The following is a 20,331-nucleotide window of genomic DNA, read 5'->3' as shown; positions in this document are numbered from 1 at the left end:
TCATCATGATTCAACCGGCTATGGAAAGTAAAACAAAAGAGAACTAATCTAAAAGATTAATTGTTCTAATATGCAAGACATGCACTGTCATAAAAAGGACAAAAAAGAGGAAGACATCACATCATTAAAAAAAATGTCTATTTTTGTTCAAAACCAAAGCCTTCTGCCACATCAAGGGTTAACAAAATTCTTACCTTGGGATGTCACTTGGCATGAACAGTGCAAATTCACCTCACTTAAAAGATGTGAGGCAGTGTTAAGGTTAAAATACGAGTTTTAAGAGGTATAAGACCAGCTAGAGACACGGAATTACACCAGAAGCCATTTTACATACATTATAAAGCTTACGTACAAATTATAAGCAAACTAAGACCGTTATAAATAAGAGTATTCAAAAGATCAATCTCATTGTGTTTTGCTCATAGAAAATACTAGTCCAGTCATCCACTTAAAAAACGAGTGATGCAGGTGGCACGAAATTATGAAAAAAAAAGCAAAAATATTTAAATCTTAGGGCCCGTTTAGAGCAGCTTCCTGGCAGCGGCGCTGTGAGAAAACGCAAAATTGCAAAATATAACAACAGCGTCTTACGAAATGCGCTCCTGAATGAAGGTTGTGGGTTTGACCCAGCAGTTCGCATTTTTATGTGATTCTATTGCTTTGTTACCCTCTCGTCTGGCTCTCTCGCATCTCTGCACTATCCTCTCCTCTCGCATCTCTACATATCTCGCATCTTTGCCCCTCTAGCATCTTTGCCTTAAGGGGTTCTCTCCTCTCCCGCGTCTTTGCCGTAAGGAGTCCTCTCCTCTATGAACTCAATGTTCTACTATTATGATGATGGGATTTTGGATTTTGGTATCCTATATCTTTTTTTTTTGTTCTCTTTGCTCTACTCGATTTTCGATTCAATGTGTTTTATGACTTGTATTTTTCGATTTATGGCCCCTAGAATGAATGGACTTGAAATTTGCAGGCTCTGGAATGAATGGATTTGGAATTTGCGGTCTCTGGATTGAATGAACTTGAAATTTGCTTATCTATATGTATTTTGGAGGCTGGGAAGCTCTTTCTCGTCTGTGGCCTCTGTGTATGCTCGATTTGGTTGGTATGGAAGGGTTGTCCTCTTTCACGGAAAAGTAACTATTGTTTATTGTAATGATAGTAAATGCAAAGATATTCCTGTGGAATTTTGATTCAGTGCAAATTACTTTTATTCTTCTCCCACATGGATAGCCTTTAGGCATTCGTGGCTTTAATATAATTTTTTTATATCTTTTTTGTTTTATGATTTTGAGGTCTATGATGACATAAATGACTTCAATGGTTCTTCTTGATGACCTTTGTGGTGATATGATTTTGTTACACATGCGAGCTTGATATTACATGGTTTAAAAGCAACCAAGAACCACTGATTTTTCAGTCAAAGGGGTTTTCCAGGATGGCCTTTTTTGTTGATATGGTTTTGTGGAACATCCGAGCATTGTTTTACGTGGTTTAAATGCAACCAAGATTCATTCATTCTTTAGTCATATAACTGTTGTTGTTTTTTAGAAAGCTTTTGTGGTGATATGATTCTGTGACATATACAAGCTCAATATTACATAGTTTAAAAGCAACCAAGAACTATTTTTTTAAAAGTCTATTGTCTTCTTGTAATAAAAGATTAATCGTTGGTTTATTCTTCGCGCTATGAAATATCACAACTTTATTAATTTTAATTGAGTATTTCTTTTATTCTTTTTTAGTAATGTTGCATCAAAGAGTCAGTGTTTTGTGATTTTAAATCTTCAGAAAAGATCAGGTCAAGGTCTTTCGGTGCCTCCAGTATATTGTACTGCTACTGTGGACTGCAATGTTCTCTGCTTACTTCGCGACAGAAGCATAGCTATGGGAGACAACTTTGTAGGTATCCAAGAAATAGATCAGAGAACTATGACTACTACGACAGTGATCAGACGTGGAGAATTTCGTTAGACAGATTATCAGGTGAAATTAATCGTCTGCATTTTAAATTCAATATTATGATAGTATTAATTGTAATTTTAATAGTTTTACTTTTAATTTTGATTAGTATGTTATTGTTTAGTGAGGTGCTACTTTTTATTGTGTAATCTTAAAACCGGCTATATGTTTTCATGTACGAAATGTGCAACAAGAACTGATTTTGTTATATACAACACAATAGTACAGGAGCAGAAAGGTCTTTTTTTTCATAAGCAGTTACAACATAGTTGTTTCACAATTGCACAAAATAAACAGACAAAGCTTCCGCGAAGCAGCTTCTGTGAGCAGCTTCCTGGCACAGTTGTTGCGCATCAGCTTTTAAAAAGTTGCAGCTACCCTAAAACAGACCCTTAACAGCACTTTTCAGTTAGTTAGATTTCCAAGAATATCACATATTGAAATTCAAATTTGTGGAAGTATCATGTGATGGAGAGGCCACAATATATGCACACTTCCTTCCAACCATCATGATATTTAATTCCATTTCATTTAGAGTAGACATTCTAGGTTGTACTAAACTTTAAAGACGACAGTGGCACAACATTGTAAAAAGAAGCCTCAGTCTCTCAACTATAATTTTAATCCCCATAATAATAATAACCTAATTTTGCATCATCAATCCAAGACAGGCTCTCAACATCTCTCTAAAAAGTACATTGTCATGCTACATAAAAGTTAGAACTTTCAAATTCAAAAACTTAAATAATTCAATATTCTGTTCCAAAGAACAACAAATTTTTCCGTGTCGATAAGTTGCACAACATTTTCCTTGTTCAAAAGGTCTCTATTAGAAGTTCTTACTATTGATTTATTTACTTTCAAATTATTTCCAATTTTATGTATTTCCTACTATGCCTTTCCTTTTATCTTCAAGGGGTTATTCGGAAATAAATCAACTCCTACTAATATGAGTGTTATGTCTTTCTTACTTTATAACTCATGTAACATGTATTTATATCCCTTTTTATATCAATGAAATTATCTTGCTCAATTCACAAAGCTTACAAAGAGCTAAGGGATCTAACCCTAGCCGCTGAGGTCCTTCTCCAGTCGTCGTAATCTTCCCCTGTTGTTCTATAGCCACGGATCCTTCCCTTCTCCAGCCACTAGACTCCCTTCCTGCAGCTGGACGCTCAGTCGAACCTTCCCTAATCCAGCAGATGGACGCCCTTCTTACAGTCGGATACCCTTCCTACAGTTGGTTTTCTTCCTTGCAGGCCTTCCCGAGCCAAGGTCCTTGTCTCTAGCCGTCGAACCTCCTACCAAGAACCGTCGAACCTCCTACCAAGAACCGTCGTACTCCTTCCTACAGTCGGATCTTCATTCTTCCTAATTGAATCTCCCTAGTGTCGACTGGAAAGCCTTCCCTGCATACCTTGTTTGTTGATAACCATGTCTCGACATTCAAAACTCTCCTTTGGCTCCATCAGAGCCATGGTTGATTCCTACACCATCGAACCTCCATCTGACACGATTCTTAAATTTACCAGAGGATTGAAATCTACCTCAATCCCTCTGCAGACCGGGGGACCTGAAAACCACATGAATTTTCTAATTACCACAAACTCAATGACTTCAATTTCCTTCAATGGTCTCAAGCTGTTTCGTTATTCGTCAAAGGTCGAGGTAAATTTAGCCACCTCACGAGCATGACTACTAAACTTCCAAAGACTACCCAGCATATGTTGCATGGGAAGTGAAAAACTCTATGGTTATGTAATGATTCATTAATTCTATGGAGACCTCTATTGGTCGTTCTTAGGAGTTTCTTCCATCTACAAGTGCCCTCTGGATTGCCTTTCACAATACTTATTCGAATTTAAGTAATTCTAGACAACTCTATGAAATTTCTAATAAGATTCATGAGGCTAAAGAGGGATCAAAGACGTTCACCTAGTACGATAACGATTTGGTTGTTTTATGGATGAAACGTGACATCTACTATGACTCTTGATACTATCCTGCAAATCTTTTCCTTCTGCAAAAAATCTTGAAAAAATAATCGTGTGTTCCAAATTTTTGTTGGCCCTGAATAAAGAAATTGATGAAATTTGTGATCATATACTGGAACGTGACCATCTTCCTTCAACACGGGCTGCTTTCACTAAGATCAGTCGCGAAGAAAGCCAGAGACTTGTCATGGTCAGCAACTCAACTACTTCAGCCAAGCCGTCAACCTTGGTCTCCAGCAACACTCCACAATCTACCATGTCGTGGCAAGCCAATCACTCCACATGTGACTTTTGCCACAAATGCTACCATACCTGCGACAAGTGTTGAAAACCCCGTGGGAAACCAGTAAATAAGTCTTCAACCAAATCTTCTGCTGCAAAAGGCCTCACCATGACCTCAGAATCTACTACTATTCAGCTGACCCCTACTCGCACCATTCCCGACTTAGCAAAAACTATTAAGAATCAGATGGAACATTTGATTAAGCTGCTTAGATCTAGTCAGTTCTCCTCATGCCTATCGACCTCTCCTGTCTGTGAAGGTAACATCTTTATGACACTCGCTTGTTTTTCTTCTTCTAGCCTGTGGATTACTGATTCAGGTGCCACAGATTAAAAATGTGTTTGGGGGGGCTTATTTGCAGATTATGCATTTAAAAACGCACATAATGCATTTGTTTTTCACGACTTGGTTGTGTCCCGTAAAACATCGTTTTAAGTTAATATATGATCGCGGCCCGCGTCCTCAGTGTCGCGGGCCAGAATTTCAAGCTCCTTTTTACTTTACTAACCCCTTCTTCCTTCGTCATCCCAGTTCGTGCCCTAGGTTCCGTGATCTCAAAAAGACGAGATCGCAACATTCGATCCATCGTTCTTGATCTTTTTCACGCATTACTTTTCTCTTCCCTCTTCTCCCCTGTGATCTGCCCTCTTTGCTCTGTAAGTACTTATCTTCTTGTTTACCGTAAGTTTGAGGAGTTTCGTATGGATGGCTTTGAATGGAGCATTTCGTTTTTGTTAGGCAGATAATTTCTCCTTGCAGTTTCGTTTTTGTTAGGGAGATACTTTCTCCTTGCAGTTTTACGATTATTGAGTGTTCAGTGCTCTGGATTTCAGCAGACTGAGCTCCATATGTGGTGGCCACGATCATGAGTTTTCTGACTTTGTGCTTATCTCTTTCTAAAATATGATAATTTCTTGTATGTTCAGTTCTGAAATTTCGTGTGATGAAATTTGAGCATCAGAATAACTTTATGGTATTTCTGAATCTTCCCCCTATTTTGGCTGAATATCCAATTGCTAAGAATGTGTGGGCCAGTCTTGGAATTCTTCTTTGCTGCTATTTTTCTTCACTGCATCTATAATAAATGTCGATTTGCTACATTGGAATGTCGATGTGTAGTGGTATTACTGTTTCATCATTTTTTAGTTAACAAAATGCACTAACCAAACAACTAAATAGCTTATCCAAAACAGAGACAGAATGATCATTTATCCAGAATCAGTTGTTTTTCAAACACACAAACCAAACAGTCAGATAACTTATCCGGATTAGTTGTTTATCAGCAGCTTATCAGGATAAGCAGTTTATCTAAATAAGTTGGACAAGCTGCAGCTGCCCCAAACAAATCTTAAATGAACAGGTGTTTACTTTTTCTCGACATACTCTCTGTGCTTCGGGTAAGCTTCTATTGAAATTTTCGATGGCTCATGTAATTTTATTGCGGGTAAATGGTCGTTTGTAATAACAGTTGGGTTGACACTGGGATTCGTGTTACACATTCCTTTGCTTATGTGTAACCTCTTGTCGGTCAGTAAGTTAACATGTGACATTAATTACGTTGCTCATTTTTTCTAATGTTTGTGAATTTCAGGATCGTCGTCCAGGAAGAATAATTGGAACTGCTAAGAGAACAATCGAGCTTTATTTTTTTCCTAGTATATGGCATGGATAATGCAAAAAATCCTGTAATTGTAATTTTTCTCTTTCTACTACATGTCCAATTATGCTTTTATATTGGTATTTGGGTCATCTCAATTTTCACTGTTCAAAACAATTGCTCCATTTGAATCTTCTTTTAAATCTGAAATTTGTCAATTATTTAAACGTCAATGTGTCACATCCACCTCATCATTACACTCATTCCTCCCTTCTCACTTATTCATAGTGACTTATAGGGACCCTCTCGAACTCTGAGCTATACCAATAAATGGTAGTTCATTACTCTAATTGGTGGTCACACTTGAAAGACTTAGGTTTATATATTAAAAGACAAATATAAAGTTACAGCCACTTCTATAAATTTTCACTCCATTTTGACCCTATTTAAACCTATTCAAGTCCTTCGAACCAACAAAGGTCGTGAGTACTTTAACTCTACATTGGGGGAACTTTTTGTTAGTAAGAGCATCCTTCATCATAGCTCCTATACAAATACCCCTCAACAAAAGAGTTAATCGAGCAAAAAAATAGACACCTCAAATTTGTTTGTCCATTATGTTTCAAACTAATATTCCTAAACATTTTTTGAAAGACGTCGTCCTTACTACCACTACCTCATCAACAGAGTTCCCACAAAAATCGACAACAGTTGAACCCCTCTATCTGTCTTGAAGTTGTGAGTTCGTACCAATCGGTTCTTCTCCACATTAGATCCCAAAATACTTGGATGCACGGCCTTTAATCGAAACACTTTCACGAATCGTAGTAAACTTGAACCCCACTCAATTAAATATGTCTTCCTCGGCTATACAACCACTCAAAAAAGCTATCGATATATTGATCCTACCACCAATAAAATCTAGGTCAATGTCGATATTTTTTTTAAAATGTCTCATTCTTCCCTAACATTGCCTCAATTGAGGGGGAGCTTGAATTTCTAGATTGTTCCATTCCTGACTCCATTGGACATTCTACCTACTCCTATGGCCATTGAGTCCAAAGAACCCTCAACCCCACTGGATTAGCCACTAGTCATACCAACATCACCTCCATCCTCTCTCTGTGTGTCATACAAAACCCTCTCTTGAGACTCATCCCAATGCCACTACCGTCGAGTCTGCTGCCCCGCTACAGGTCTTGGAGTCTGATCCGACCAACGCCCTCGGAACAATGCTCTCTCATCTTACAGGGATCACTCCTGAACTAAGTAAAGAGTTGAATCCCCTCCGCCCCACGCAAGCAGGCACAGTCATGCACTATTTATCCCATGGCAAAGTGTACCTCATTCCACAACTTATATCTGACTTACAAATATTTGTTCCATTCTTGACAGATCGTTTTCTCCATCCACTATTACAGAAACATTAGCTAACCCGTCCTAGAAGGCTACTACCATGGACGAGATGAATAATCTTCAACAAAATCACACTTGGGATGTGGTTGATCTTCCTGGGGAAAAGAAAGTGGTGGGTTTTAGGTGGATTTTCAACACCAAGTTTAACTCTGATGGATCTTTTGAACGCAACAAGGCGCGATTTGTTGCCAAAAGATATTCACAAATTTAAGAGGTTGACAATGAAGAGACATTTGCTACGGTAGCTAAGCTAAATATCATTTAGGTTATTTTATAGCTAGTTGGGAATCTGGATTAACCCTTACTTCAGTTGGACACCAAGAATGTTTTCCTTAATGGTGATCTCGTTGAGGTGTATATCACTCCCACAAAGATTTGATTATTTCTTCCCAAGGACAAGTGTGTCAATTGTGAAAGTTTATCTATGGTCTAAGACAATCCCCACGGACCTGGTTAGGCAAGTTTACAAAGTTGTAGTGAGTCATGGTTTCTCCCAGACCCAATCTGATCACGTGTTGTTTTTCCGCCATTCATCTGGTGATCGTATTGTAATCATCATCGTATATGTCGACGACATCGTGCTCACAGGTAACGATTAGTCGAACTTGGAATCTCTCAAAGGCATATTGGGCACATTTTTTAAGATGAAAGACTTGGGTTCTCTCTGAAATTTCCTAAGAATGAAAGTAGTTTGGTCCTTTCGGGGCATCAGCCAATCCCAACGCAAATATGTGATAGATTTATTGATTAAGACTAATCTACTTCTTTGTAAATCGACAACTGTCACGATGGACCCCAATTAGAAATTGGCATAAGTTTCCAATGCCATTCTAGTGAACAAAACAGACTATCAATGCCTAGTAGGTAAACTCATTTATCCCGCCCATATGCACCCAAACATTTGTCACATGATCCTTACAAGCCATTTCAAGGCTATCCATCAGATCCTCCGCTACTTGAAAGGCACATCGGGCTCAGGTTTGTTGTTCTCTTGTCACACCTCTCACTATGTTGCAGTTTATACGAATGTTGATTGGATCGGGCCCATCCATGATTAACGATCTACCACGGGTTATAGCTCCTTCATGTGGGAAAACCTTGTCACGCGGAAGAGTAAAAAAATCTTATAGTTTCTCGTAATTGTGTTAAAGCCAAGTTTCGTTCTATGTCCTTAGGGGTGTGTAAAGTCTTATGATTATGCATCATGCTCTATGAGTTACGTATGTCGGCCACCATTTCTCTGGAGCTGTTTTGTGACAATAAAACTGCAATAAGCATTGCTCATAATCCAGTCCAACATGATCATATCAAGCCATCTGTATTCTCACAAAGAATCTTCCGTTGTCGTTATTTAATGATTTCAAATCCAAGTTGAACATGATTGACATTTATGCTTCAATTTGAGGGAGGGTGTTAGAAGTTATTAGTATTGATTTAGTTCCTTTCTTTTTATTTCCTATTTTATGTATTTACTACATTATATCTTTCCTTTTATTTCCTGGTGGTTATTAGGAAAAGAATTGATTCCTAGTGATATGAGTGTTATATATTTCCTATTTTATCATTCATGTTGCTTGTATTTATATCCCTTTTCAGATCAATGAAATTATCTTGCTCAATTCTCAAAACTTACAATCTCTATCATTTCAAAAAAGCTACACATGGTCAAAGGCATAGTTGAGTTTCCATAATGCAAGAGCACATGATAAACTAAATTTGATAATCCTCCATACTTTCCACCATTAATTCACAGGTTATCTAGGACCTCAACATTGAATCAATGGCCACAAGAAAGCGCCCTCTACTTGATCCTCTTGAACCTTCAGATTCCTTCGTTTAAAGATTAAATAGCTTAAACATGGCCTCTGCCAAAAATGCCATGAATCATATTACAGATTCAACTTCAGGTTGTAAACCTCATCAGCACTATTGAATTCAACTTCAGGTTGTAAACCTCATCAACACTATTGGCTGGGAGATCGGCCTTTCTGACACAGTTGTTAGCTAACTGGCTGATAGAACCTTAATAAAAATGAAATGTTGACCATGAATTATATTAGCCAATATAGAGCCATTGCTAAAGAACTCAAAAGCATATCCAGTTTCAACTGAAGCCACTGTGGTTTACCTGCAAAGCATATAAAGATCCACTTTACATGGGTCTGTGAGAGGACATGTACAAATTTCAATGCATGCCTGCGTGATTACCAAGCTATAAACCGATGGCCAAAACTTCATGGTCAAAGAGCTTGGTGCATGACAAAGGCTTAACTTTGATCTAACACAAAATGAAGATCAATCATGTACACCCCGTTGTCACAATGAAATTAGTTGGGTTGAAATAGGCCAAGAAAATGGAAGCAAAAGAAGTAGACCGTACGGCTGAAAGATAGAGATAAACATTGGTGCATCTAATGGGTGTAGAAACTGACAGTGCAACCTTCCGTGCAAAGCATTCTTTGGAAGGTGACACTAGCAATATTACTGGGCAATGCCCAACTCTTTTATGGAAAAATTACTGGCACTGCTACCTGCGCAAGTAAGTCTACTGAAGAAAAATAACTTTTCATTGCATTCTTAATCCTAAATTTCCAAAAGTGCTCTACCATTCTATCGAAAAAGGGTTAATAAGTGGCCAGCAGACACATTGAGAACCTCTGGCCTGAATTCCAGCTATCTTCACATGGCCGAGAATATTGTACCTGTACCTAGCTTTCTCCAAGACTTATTGCATAAAAAGAAAAAAGAAATATTATGGGAAGCTTCAAATGATGGTTCGGTTATATCATACTAATGATCTATCTGAATGGGAATGTCAAATAGCTCAGAAATTTCCTCTGATTACAAGCTTATTACTGATGGGGATTTGGTATGACAATTGGTTGGATGAAGAAAAACAAGATTGAACATCCTCTGCTTCTCTACTTCACGCCTGGCCTCCAAAGGTGAGCCCAGTGCATGAAAAACCTACCAATTTCAGGAATAACATTCCCTAATTCCTTGTAACCTAGAGACACTAACAAGAAAATCTTGTAGCCAATGGGCTTGTGTAAGAGAAACTATATTCAGACCATAGGTGATTGATTATTCATTTGACAATTCAGCGGAAAAGTTCAGCAGTTTTAGAAGCAAGCCTCTCCTATTTCAAGTAGAATATTGGTTATTTAGTAATAATGTATAAGCCTCATCTGAAACTTTAATTTAAAACCTAGTTCATGATATTTTAACGGCCAGAAGTTATTAATGCAACGTCAAGAGAGGTTAGAAGCCGGGGTTCCTCGCAATCTAAGGGGAGAGAGTAGAAAATTAAAGTGGGAGCCTTTGAGTAAGCTTGTTTGGGCCAATGAAAAAGGATGATCTAGTGAAAATACATAGAGAGAGATTACACAGATAACAACAATAAGATATAAGTGGTTCAATAATTTCTGCCTATATAGCCTTTTTATTACAGCAATGACAGGATGTAGTAGAATAAGCAAAGAAGAAAAAGAAGAAGGAAAAAAAGGGAACCAGAGAACCTCGTCCCACACCTATACAATCGCACACCCTCCCTCTAAATAGCCTCCAAGATGTACTCATTAAATGTGTTGTATGGGCCTATCAGCCAAATGTCCTCAATCAAGGAGAGGATAGTGGTTAAAGAACAAGAATTACTACATCATGGAGCCATGAGCTTTTCAACAACTTGTTATGTCGTAGTAGGTGGGCTATTTTTTGGAAATATTTTCCTAGTTCACCCAAGTCAAACATTTGGTGAAGAGCTAATGCGGGTAAACAACCATTGATTTAATTAGCATTGACTTAAGATCATTAGGTCGTTCTAGAAGGGTTGATTTCGCTCATGTGGCATCATATGCCAATCATGCAAGCAAAGAACCAACCACAAGTTTCAATAAAAAAATGCAGCTGATCAAGAAGGTTCAATAATCCAGAGTAAGATGAAGACCCTTAGGGAAATTAATTTTGTTTTGTATTGTATGAATAATGTGTGAAAGCTTATAAATGTGTATTGTGTTTGGGGACATTGAGTTTGAAACTATAAACTTTTAAGTTTCAAATCCTTGAAATTTTGAAATTTAGGTTTTCAATTATCATTGAAGAATGATATAATTAATTTGAACGCATGTATTTATGCCTAAAGTTAGCAAATACATACCATTTCAAACATGGAGTGGTCCGGCTGATTGAAGTTATGGATGGTCACACATTTATAATCACCTCCTCATCCAAATATGTGTCCCCCTCTCTTCTTTCCCCTCTCTTTTAGTATTTTAAATTTCTCTTATAAAATATAATATCCTTGCTGAAGAATGAAGTGAAGAGATGTTTTGTTAGGGAAAATTTCGTGTGAAGACATTCCGAAGAAAGAGAAGAGTTTTAGTGGCCATCCACGTCAAAGAAAACTAATTATGCCACTCTTATTGAACCAACATCTTTTGAGTTGCAGGAACTTATCTAATGTGTGTTTTGTATTTAACTCCAATTGTTGTGTTATTCTACCATCTTACATAAATACTTTTACTCAATTAAATCCCTACAAAAATTCATGAAAAATCTTCTTGTTTGGTGAGTCAAGTCTCTTGCAGGTACTGGTCTTATTCCATAGTTTACTTGGCAGATCAAAACTCGTTTGAAATTCGTAAAAATTAACATATGCACATTAGAAACCCTAAAAAATAAATTTCGTGCGTTTTTGTCCAATTCTAACCCTACTTCCACTTCTCAAAGCTAAAACCACTGCATGAGAACCACAAAGAAAGGCAAAAATACCTCCTGATTCTTTTCAACCCGTTATTTACTGGCCGAAGAAGTGGCTCAATGGTGATGTACAACTTGGCAACTGAATAACTCGTTGAATATTCATAATTTTAATGTAAGTACTAAACAATTGTCGTAAATTTTCAGTCGGTTGCTGTCACTTAAAATCGACTTATTACTAACAAAAAATTCAACAGTAAAACTATCGGTTGAAATTTCAACCAGAAATCTCTATTATATGCAACTCAATCACCCATGATTTCATTTTTCTTCCCTCAGTTTTCTCTCTAGCGACCTAATATTCTTTCTCGGCGACATTGGCGACCCTACCTTGATTCTCTCTCAAAAAAATAATTTTCTCTCTTGATGATGCTTGCCCACCGTTCCTTCATTTTCTCTTCTGGCGAGCTCAACTTTTCTCAGCGACCACAACTTTGCTCAACTCCGGCTTAGAAAAGATAAACCTAGTATTTATCCCCCCTTACTTGATCTCTTGGTATTCTCTCACTTATTTGGTTTTCTCCTTTGGCATGGATGGACTCCTTAGCTCACGGAACATTCCACTCATTTTGTATGTATTTACATATGTAACACTTAAGACTTTAATTTCTACTTCATGTTTAGGGTTAGGGTTTAGGTTTAGAGAACTACTACTCAATTTGTATGCACATACATATTTAACACCTAAACTCAATTTTTACAGGCCTGCCACTCAATTCTTATGTATTTAGATTCCTAGCACACAATTCTTCTGTATTTACACATCTCACACCTAAAATTTCATATTTATATAGATAGCAACTCAGTGTTTTAAACCTATGAATAAAATTTTGTATTTCACTAATTTTAAAAAGAGTTTTAAGTTTGCTATTTTTTGTGTAATTTTAAGGATTTGAGTGTTGTGGGTGTAGATATAAAAGTTTAGGTATGAGATGTATGAATACAAAAGAATTGTGTGCTATGTATATAAATGCCCAATTTCATGTTTAGTGTTATGAAGTTTTGTATACATTCCACACAATTCCTATGTATTTTACATATTTTTCTGACTTTATCGCTTTAGCGTTGAGAAATTTACACACCTATCACACAATCCTTCTGTATGGTACACATCTCACACCAAAAGTTTCATAATTACATATCAATTCAGGCTTCAAACTCATGTCTAAAAAATATGTAATTTTAAAGAAGGAAGTCTGCTATTTTTGGTGTGATATTATGGATTTGAGTGTTATGTATGTAGATATGAAAGTTTAAATATGAGAAATGTAAATACATAAGAATTGTGTGATATGTATATAAATGCCCTTATCTTATTTAGGGGAAGCAGATTTGCATATATATCACTCACTTTCCTGTATTTGCATACATTTATGACTCTTATTTCTTTGTGCTAAGAAATTTACACACCTAGAGCACAATTCCTATATATTAAGGATTTCAAGTGTAAGATATGTTCTGCAACGATTTAGGCGGAATAATTTTCTAATTACATGATTCTAAATAGTAGAAGTCGAGATGAGTTTTGGTCAAATATGATTTTGAATGATTGTTACATCCAGAAACTAATTTAGCCAACCATAGCCCTTCAGAATTTTGAGAGCAAGGGATTATCTTAGAGGACGTCATTGGTAAATATGAAGAAGTTAATCTTGATGTGGATTAGTTTGACGATAACTATTCACCGTCTGAGGAATTAGTTCCTCAGACTAAAATGGAAACGTAATTTTAATTTTTAATTTCTTATTGCTTTTACTTCTTGTACTTGTAAGTTTTATCTTTTACATTATTTTTTCAGGTGTTTCATGCATTTACTTCAATTCTTTCTTATTCTTATGTTATTTTCTATTTTACTTGTATTATTTTCTAATATTACTTCACATGTTTCTTGCTTTTATTTATTTTGATCAACTCACTTCTTGTTACAGAAGATTTTATGTGGCAATAATGGCCATGGTACTCGGAGATCAGTTGTCTCCAGTTTCATCCAGAGGAAGAAGTAAGCGGTTGCACGGTCCACCATGCAGATGAGCACCACTATAATAGTTATCACTTCGACCTCCACATAGGTACCCATCATGCTCGTTGCTTCACCTTCGATTACCCCCACACCAACCACACCCACGCAGCTCCCACCACACCGCCACCTCTATCTTTATCTGAGGCAAGCCCCTCCACTACTGTCAAACCTACTGTAATGAGCACCTCAGAACAATAGTACATTGAGTCAGATGATAATTCATAAGTAATTTAAATTATAGTAATTAAAATAATTTTTCTATTAAATTATATAACTAATATTATATTTTTGCAAGTTTTATCCATCTAGGCAGCTCATCCATAGTTTCATAAAGTTCGACAAGAGTGGGTACAATGCTCCACATCTATCGTGAAAGAAAATCCAGATTGAGATTTTAGACATGTGGTTGAGAGAGTGAGATAAACTAAGTAATATTGAATTAGTTATGTTTTTATAAAAACAAACATTATTTGATACTTATTTTACAAATGGATTTTTGGTGAGATGTTGCGCATAATCAGCAGATCCGAAGGAAGCTCGAGACCCGAGGCCAAAACTGCTTGCGAGATATAGTCATCGATATTCGCAAGAAGTGGCAGAGGCTTATATGGATAGACGAGAATGTATGAGCCAAATTGTGTAGAGCCTGGTCCTATCCTGAGTATCTTAGGAAGAGGATGACGGCGAAGCAGAACCGGGCCTTGAACTGTGAAAGCATGAGTACCTCCTTACACACAAGAGGTTCGGTCCCCATAATGAGTATACAAGGTGGACGATAAGATTTATACAATACACTAAAATAATTTCTCTAATTACTTTTTTCCTAACCTTTTTGTATGTTAACAGAGGCTGAAGCTTGGATGAGAACCCACAATCGCTAAGTTGCATGCCCTACACGTCATTGTCAGGTGGAACACTGGCCATCAACGACAAATCTAGCCATGTCCACCTAAGTTGAATATTTTTTTATTTATTTGTGAAAGTTATTTAAAATCTTATTTCAATGTTACTTAGCCTTTCTAATCTTCTATAGGATGAGTATATGCGCCTGAAGTTATCCGGAGTCAAAGCCCATCAGAAATTGGTAGCTCTAGCAATCAGTCTAACCACTCGGATTTTGAGATCTTGATTGCAGCTCCCAAAGGGAAGGAAAAAGGAGAGTGTATATGGCCTCGATGCACGGGAATTTGTTTACGAGTCTCAGCACTCAAGCTTTGGTTATAAGGCATCATCGGTTGATGACAAGTTCACTAGTCACTAAGGAGTTACGAGCTAACTTCTCTATAGATTAATGTTAGATGGAGTCCAAGCTGAAGTACTCGATGGTGGAGACGGTGCAAGCCAGGGATGTCAATGTGAAGAGAATCGAGGCAACGATTCAGCAGTTGCAATGCCAGGTATGTATGTGTGGCAAGCAACTTATCATCGAGGAAGATGACGACGACGAGTAGGTTTTTATTTATAATTTTTGTAGACATTATTTATATTATTCCCTTTTACTCTGCAGATACTCTTGTCATGATGATTTATTGAGATTTTTTTGTTATATTTGTTTATGATTTTATTCATTTTTACTCTCCATCTGCTCTTGTACATTGTTGGGAGAAGTTGTTGATATAGTTAATATTTTTTTTTATTGCAAATGTAAAATTTGTTTGGCTAGGTCCCCTTGCTTTATAGTTTTTAGGTTGATTCGTGGCCGATTCTTCACCCAATAAATCATTACCGCTAAAAAATCAACTACATGGTTGGCGTCGAGCTGATTAGCTGCAAGTTCAACCGGCAAAGTTAATGGCTAGAAATTCAATCGATAATGATTTACCAACTGAAAATTAACTACAAATCAATCCGTAAAATTAGCTTTTGAAAAACATAGTTGGTAAATCATTATCGACAAGGGTATTTCTAGATGAAAATTTCGAGTTGTATTTAAACAGGCAATACTGATACTAGCTGAAATAAAGAGTGAATTTTGCTTATGTTGTCGGCTAAAAAGACTATCTCCTAACCTTTTATAAGAATCTCAAGAAAATATATAAAATATTTAAAAAATCATGATACTCTCAAAAACACCTTACAGACAAACTAAATTAGCATTATACAATTTGAAGGCTAAAAAATCAATAAATTCTACACATGAAATTTTTAAAATTTGAACTAGGGTTTTTCAAATCTTAAGCAATACTACATTGTCAACTCTAAGTGTGTTTTTATGCCTACATACACTTTAAACTACTCCACCAAGCCCTAAAAACTTTTCCTCGCTCCCTTAGAAGGAGATCCAAAGCCTAATTGATCTCCATCTAGTGGGTCAAAGTCAGGATACACTATGCACATTACATTTGTGTCAGCTATAAAATCCGATCAGAGTAGCACAAGGTCGAATGAGGAACATTGTATGGACCTTGCTTTTTAAAGAACTAGGTCAGATTTGAGTGATCAAATCACCATGCAAATTAAACAAACTTGATTGTGTGCAAAAAATGAGCACAAGGTTGATCTGCAACCATAAGAAGTATTATTTGAGAATGACTTTTGAAAGCTAAAAATTCCAATGTAAATCACCACTTCTAAGGAATTTTAAAAGATTCTATTCCACTTGACATGATCTAAAATGTTTTTAGAAGAACAATGCATCTTTATCCACTATAAAGATTGAAATCATGTATAAATCATGTATAACCATATATTTTGTAGCTTACTTGAATGTGAATATCCCTGAGATATGGCTCATAGATGCAATAAATCATTTTATTAAGTTGTAAACTCCAAAGTATAAACCAATATGGACACTAGTAAATATTAAGAGTTCAACTCTTGTTTAACATCCTTTGAAGAGCTATCTTCCACTCCCACTTGTTCACAACAATCTACCCCTCAAGTTAGTCATTCGTATTAGTCATCACTTTCACTCAAACGAAAGTATTTTAATGTCATCAAACAAGCATAACTTGCATGAGCCACACACTAGTGGAAATTAATAGACCATGATAGATGCCAAGACTACAAGTGGGAGCCATGAATCACATTGAGCACACTTCTTAACAAAATCATCAGCTCTAACACTCCTTGTTAAGAGAGTGTAATGTCATACATCCAAGTAAAGCCCAATAAACTAGTGATAGATGCCAAAACTTAAGCCAATTGGTAACAATCATTACACATATGTTAGGAACTCAATTCTTGTTTCACATCCCCATGAAGGTAAATTTTGATTTTTTTTTAAGCATCTTAACAATCTAATGTTATTAAGCACTAAGTAAAAGAAAGTGGTTAGAAGATCACAAACTATAAAAAATTATACATGATTTAGATTTTAATTCTCCAACATTTACAGTTACACAGATTTCACTGTATTAATTAGGTTTGAATTAGGAAAAATCATACCAATTAAATATCTTGACAATAATGGGCCAAAGAAAGGTATAAAATGGAATTTCTTGCATAATACATTATCATAAATTTCCATTAAGCATGAGAGAAGCCATGAGGCCATCAGCCGGAAATGAGCCTTGCGGAGCATTGTGGTGTAACTCTTGTAAGCATTATTTAGTTATAATGTGCATGCAGTTGCATGCTGCATAGCTTTCATTGAAATCGTGTGAAAAGGGACGAGATTCCCAAATAAGTTGTGATTTTCCTCATTCTTGTTTACTATATTTTTTGACGTGGCATAGTTCTGCTTGACAATATTAAACTAATCGGTACAAGCACACGTGTGAAATCCCTTAAGTGGAATGAAGCTGAACACTTAAACATTAGGCTACCTTTTGGTGCAACAGTTGGAATATCATCAAAAACTTCATAGTTAAGTGTCCTCGTGTAGAAATACTCTTGGGATTGGTGACTCTTAAGAAGTTACACCAATGGGACAAAAGTGCAAGAACATTAGGCCAAAGCAGACAATAATCTCTCAATGATGAGAGCTCAGGCTGTTACAAATGACTTCAAAGCATTGTACTGGCATGAAAATGGGAATTAAATGTCATACAAAAGCCATCACCGGCCTGAAGATGGGAATCTATTGCCACTTTTCACAAGATTTCAAAGAAAGCCATGCAATACACAACTACATTAAATCATATAAAAGATGCACATTATAACTAAGTAATGCTTACGAGGGATTACACCACAATGCTCCACAAGACACATGTCCTAGGAGCCACCGCTTTAATCCTAGATGGCACAAACATAGTGGGCGTCAGCGCTTGAATATGTAAGAGCCACCTCTAAAATCATATATGTGTCGCGGATGACCATAGGTTAAGAAAACTAATAAGGACGTTGGTTACTTGAATGGGAGATACTTGAAACCACTTAACAAGAATGAAGTTGAACTCTTAAGCATTGATGCGACATTTTTTTTACTGGTTAAATTTCATCAATTCCAAAGTTAAGCATGCTCTTGCGGGAGCGGACCACTCTAAGGATGGTTGACCTCCTGAGCAGCTATATCAATGTGATAAAGTCACAAGGCCATTAGGCCAAAGAGGATAATATCTTGATGGGTGAGACTCTGGGCTATTTCAACATGCATGTGGAAATGCAAGTGAATGTAAGGTGCCAATTCGGGTAAAGTAAAACTACCTAAACTCATCTTCTGAGCAAGCAATAATTTCTTTTCTCATTTAAGAATTGCTGCTTAAACTGCGTCAGTCCATGTCAAGATTCAAATATGCATGAGCCAAAGTTGGCATTAAATATAAAAGTTATAATCACCAAACAGCAAACAAGTCGTTGTAAAGTAGCTTTTTTACTTTCTAGTGAAGTTCATTTTCTCATCTTCCATAAAGTCCTCCTTTTCAATTTTCCCCCCATCTAAGATTTATTGTGGCTGAAGTACAAAGGTAAGATATGTGGGTAAAAGGATGGGTGGGCAAAGAACTAGAGGTAGAGGCCGGAAAAGAACGTAAGTCTTGAGGGATAAAGAAAGGAGGAAACCCAACATGTCATATTAATAAAATAAGAAAAGGAAAAAAAAACAAGATAAAAGAAGAATATGACGAAAGCAAATAAATAAGAATTGAATATACCCATGCCAAAGAAAAGCTAAATGAATTTTCTAACACAGGAAATCCCAAGCACAATGCATCAGTACTTCTCAAACATCAAACCTACCCCCATCTATTGGCTTACAGATTTAAAGTACGAGCAACTATTTATTCAATAAAATCATTATTTCCAATTCCTAAGTTCATGCTTTGCTTCTTCTCCAAGGAACCATGCCTTTCTTTGTATGGCATGCACATTCAAATTGATCAAAAAATGGAAGCTAGCGAAACATTTTCATCATAGGCGCCATTTGATATTTATCAAAAGTATAAGCATAACAATCTAGCAAATCTTTCACAATTTATTAATTATTAACTTCACAAATTTACTTTCATGAACAAATGCTATGAATCTACAGATAATATGCAGTCTTCAGAAAGCATGTCACAGTTCCTTAAAAACAAAGAAGAATAGATTCCAATACTTACAAAAAGCATTCATTGAGACTATAATATATAAATTGTGAAGGTGCGGACAGGTTAACAGAAAGAGAAGAAGTACCTTGATTAAACTTCCGTGCAAGCCAACCATCTACTCCATCACAAACAAAGCTGACAGATGCATGAGAAATTTAGAACAATTAACATGCATGGAAAAATCAATTTGGATTTATGTCGGACAGATCTACTATGGAAGCTATACATTTATTGAGAGGTTTGATGGAGAAGTTCAGAGATAATAAGGAGAATCTACATTTGATTTTTATTGATTTAGAAAAAGCTTACGATAAGCTTCCAAGAGATATCCTTTGGAGAGTTCTCAAGAAGAAATATTTCAGATTCATTCAACTTATTTTTTATTTCCCATTTAATTCCAATTATATTTTGTTTTGAAGGTCTTTACACTAATTTCCAAATATCATTTCTAGTGAATTGGTAGTCGGATGGCTTCTAGTGAGGTTACAGGGGCAAAGATTTCTTCAAAGTCTATTTCTTCTATTTGGTTGTACCATTTAGCCATAAATCTAACTTTGTTCCTTATCACTATTCCAAATTCATTCAATTTATTTTTAAATTATGGAGGTCTACATTGGAGTCTAAAGGCCTTCGTTTAAGTAGAACTAAAACTGAATACATGGAATGTAATTTTAGTAGTAATAGCTCTAGTGACAGAAGTGTGACTTTGGGTGATCAAATTATTAAAAGGTGTATATAATTTAGATATCTTGGGCCCGTTGTTCAAAGCGATGGTGATATAGATGGGGATGTTAGTAGTAGAATTCAAGTTGGTTGATTGAAGTGGAAGAATG

General features: G+C 36.3%; 1 protein-coding gene across 2 annotated transcripts in view; it reads right to left on the bottom strand.

Annotated features, from left to right (window-relative positions):
• The window catches only part of LOC110032864 (probable CDP-diacylglycerol--inositol 3-phosphatidyltransferase 2), a 60,704-nt gene that overhangs the window by 25,499 nt on the left and 14,874 nt on the right, over positions 1 to 20,331 (bottom strand). For both annotated transcript variants that reach the window (XR_002294884.1, XM_020736635.1), the window contains exon 4: positions 19,584 to 19,633. Coding sequence is in view for 1 of the 2 variants with exons in the window: in XM_020736635.1 (XP_020592294.1) it covers positions 19,584 to 19,633 (50 nt within the window). In the remaining variant the exon portion in view is untranslated. The remainder of the gene's footprint in view (positions 1 to 19,583; positions 19,634 to 20,331) is intronic.

Source organism: Phalaenopsis equestris, unplaced genomic scaffold, assembly GCF_001263595.1.
Source record: "Phalaenopsis equestris unplaced genomic scaffold, ASM126359v1 Scaffold001041, whole genome shotgun sequence".
NCBI lineage: Eukaryota > Viridiplantae > Streptophyta > Magnoliopsida > Asparagales > Orchidaceae > Phalaenopsis > Phalaenopsis equestris.
This window is presented reverse-complemented; position numbering and strand designations above follow the sequence as displayed.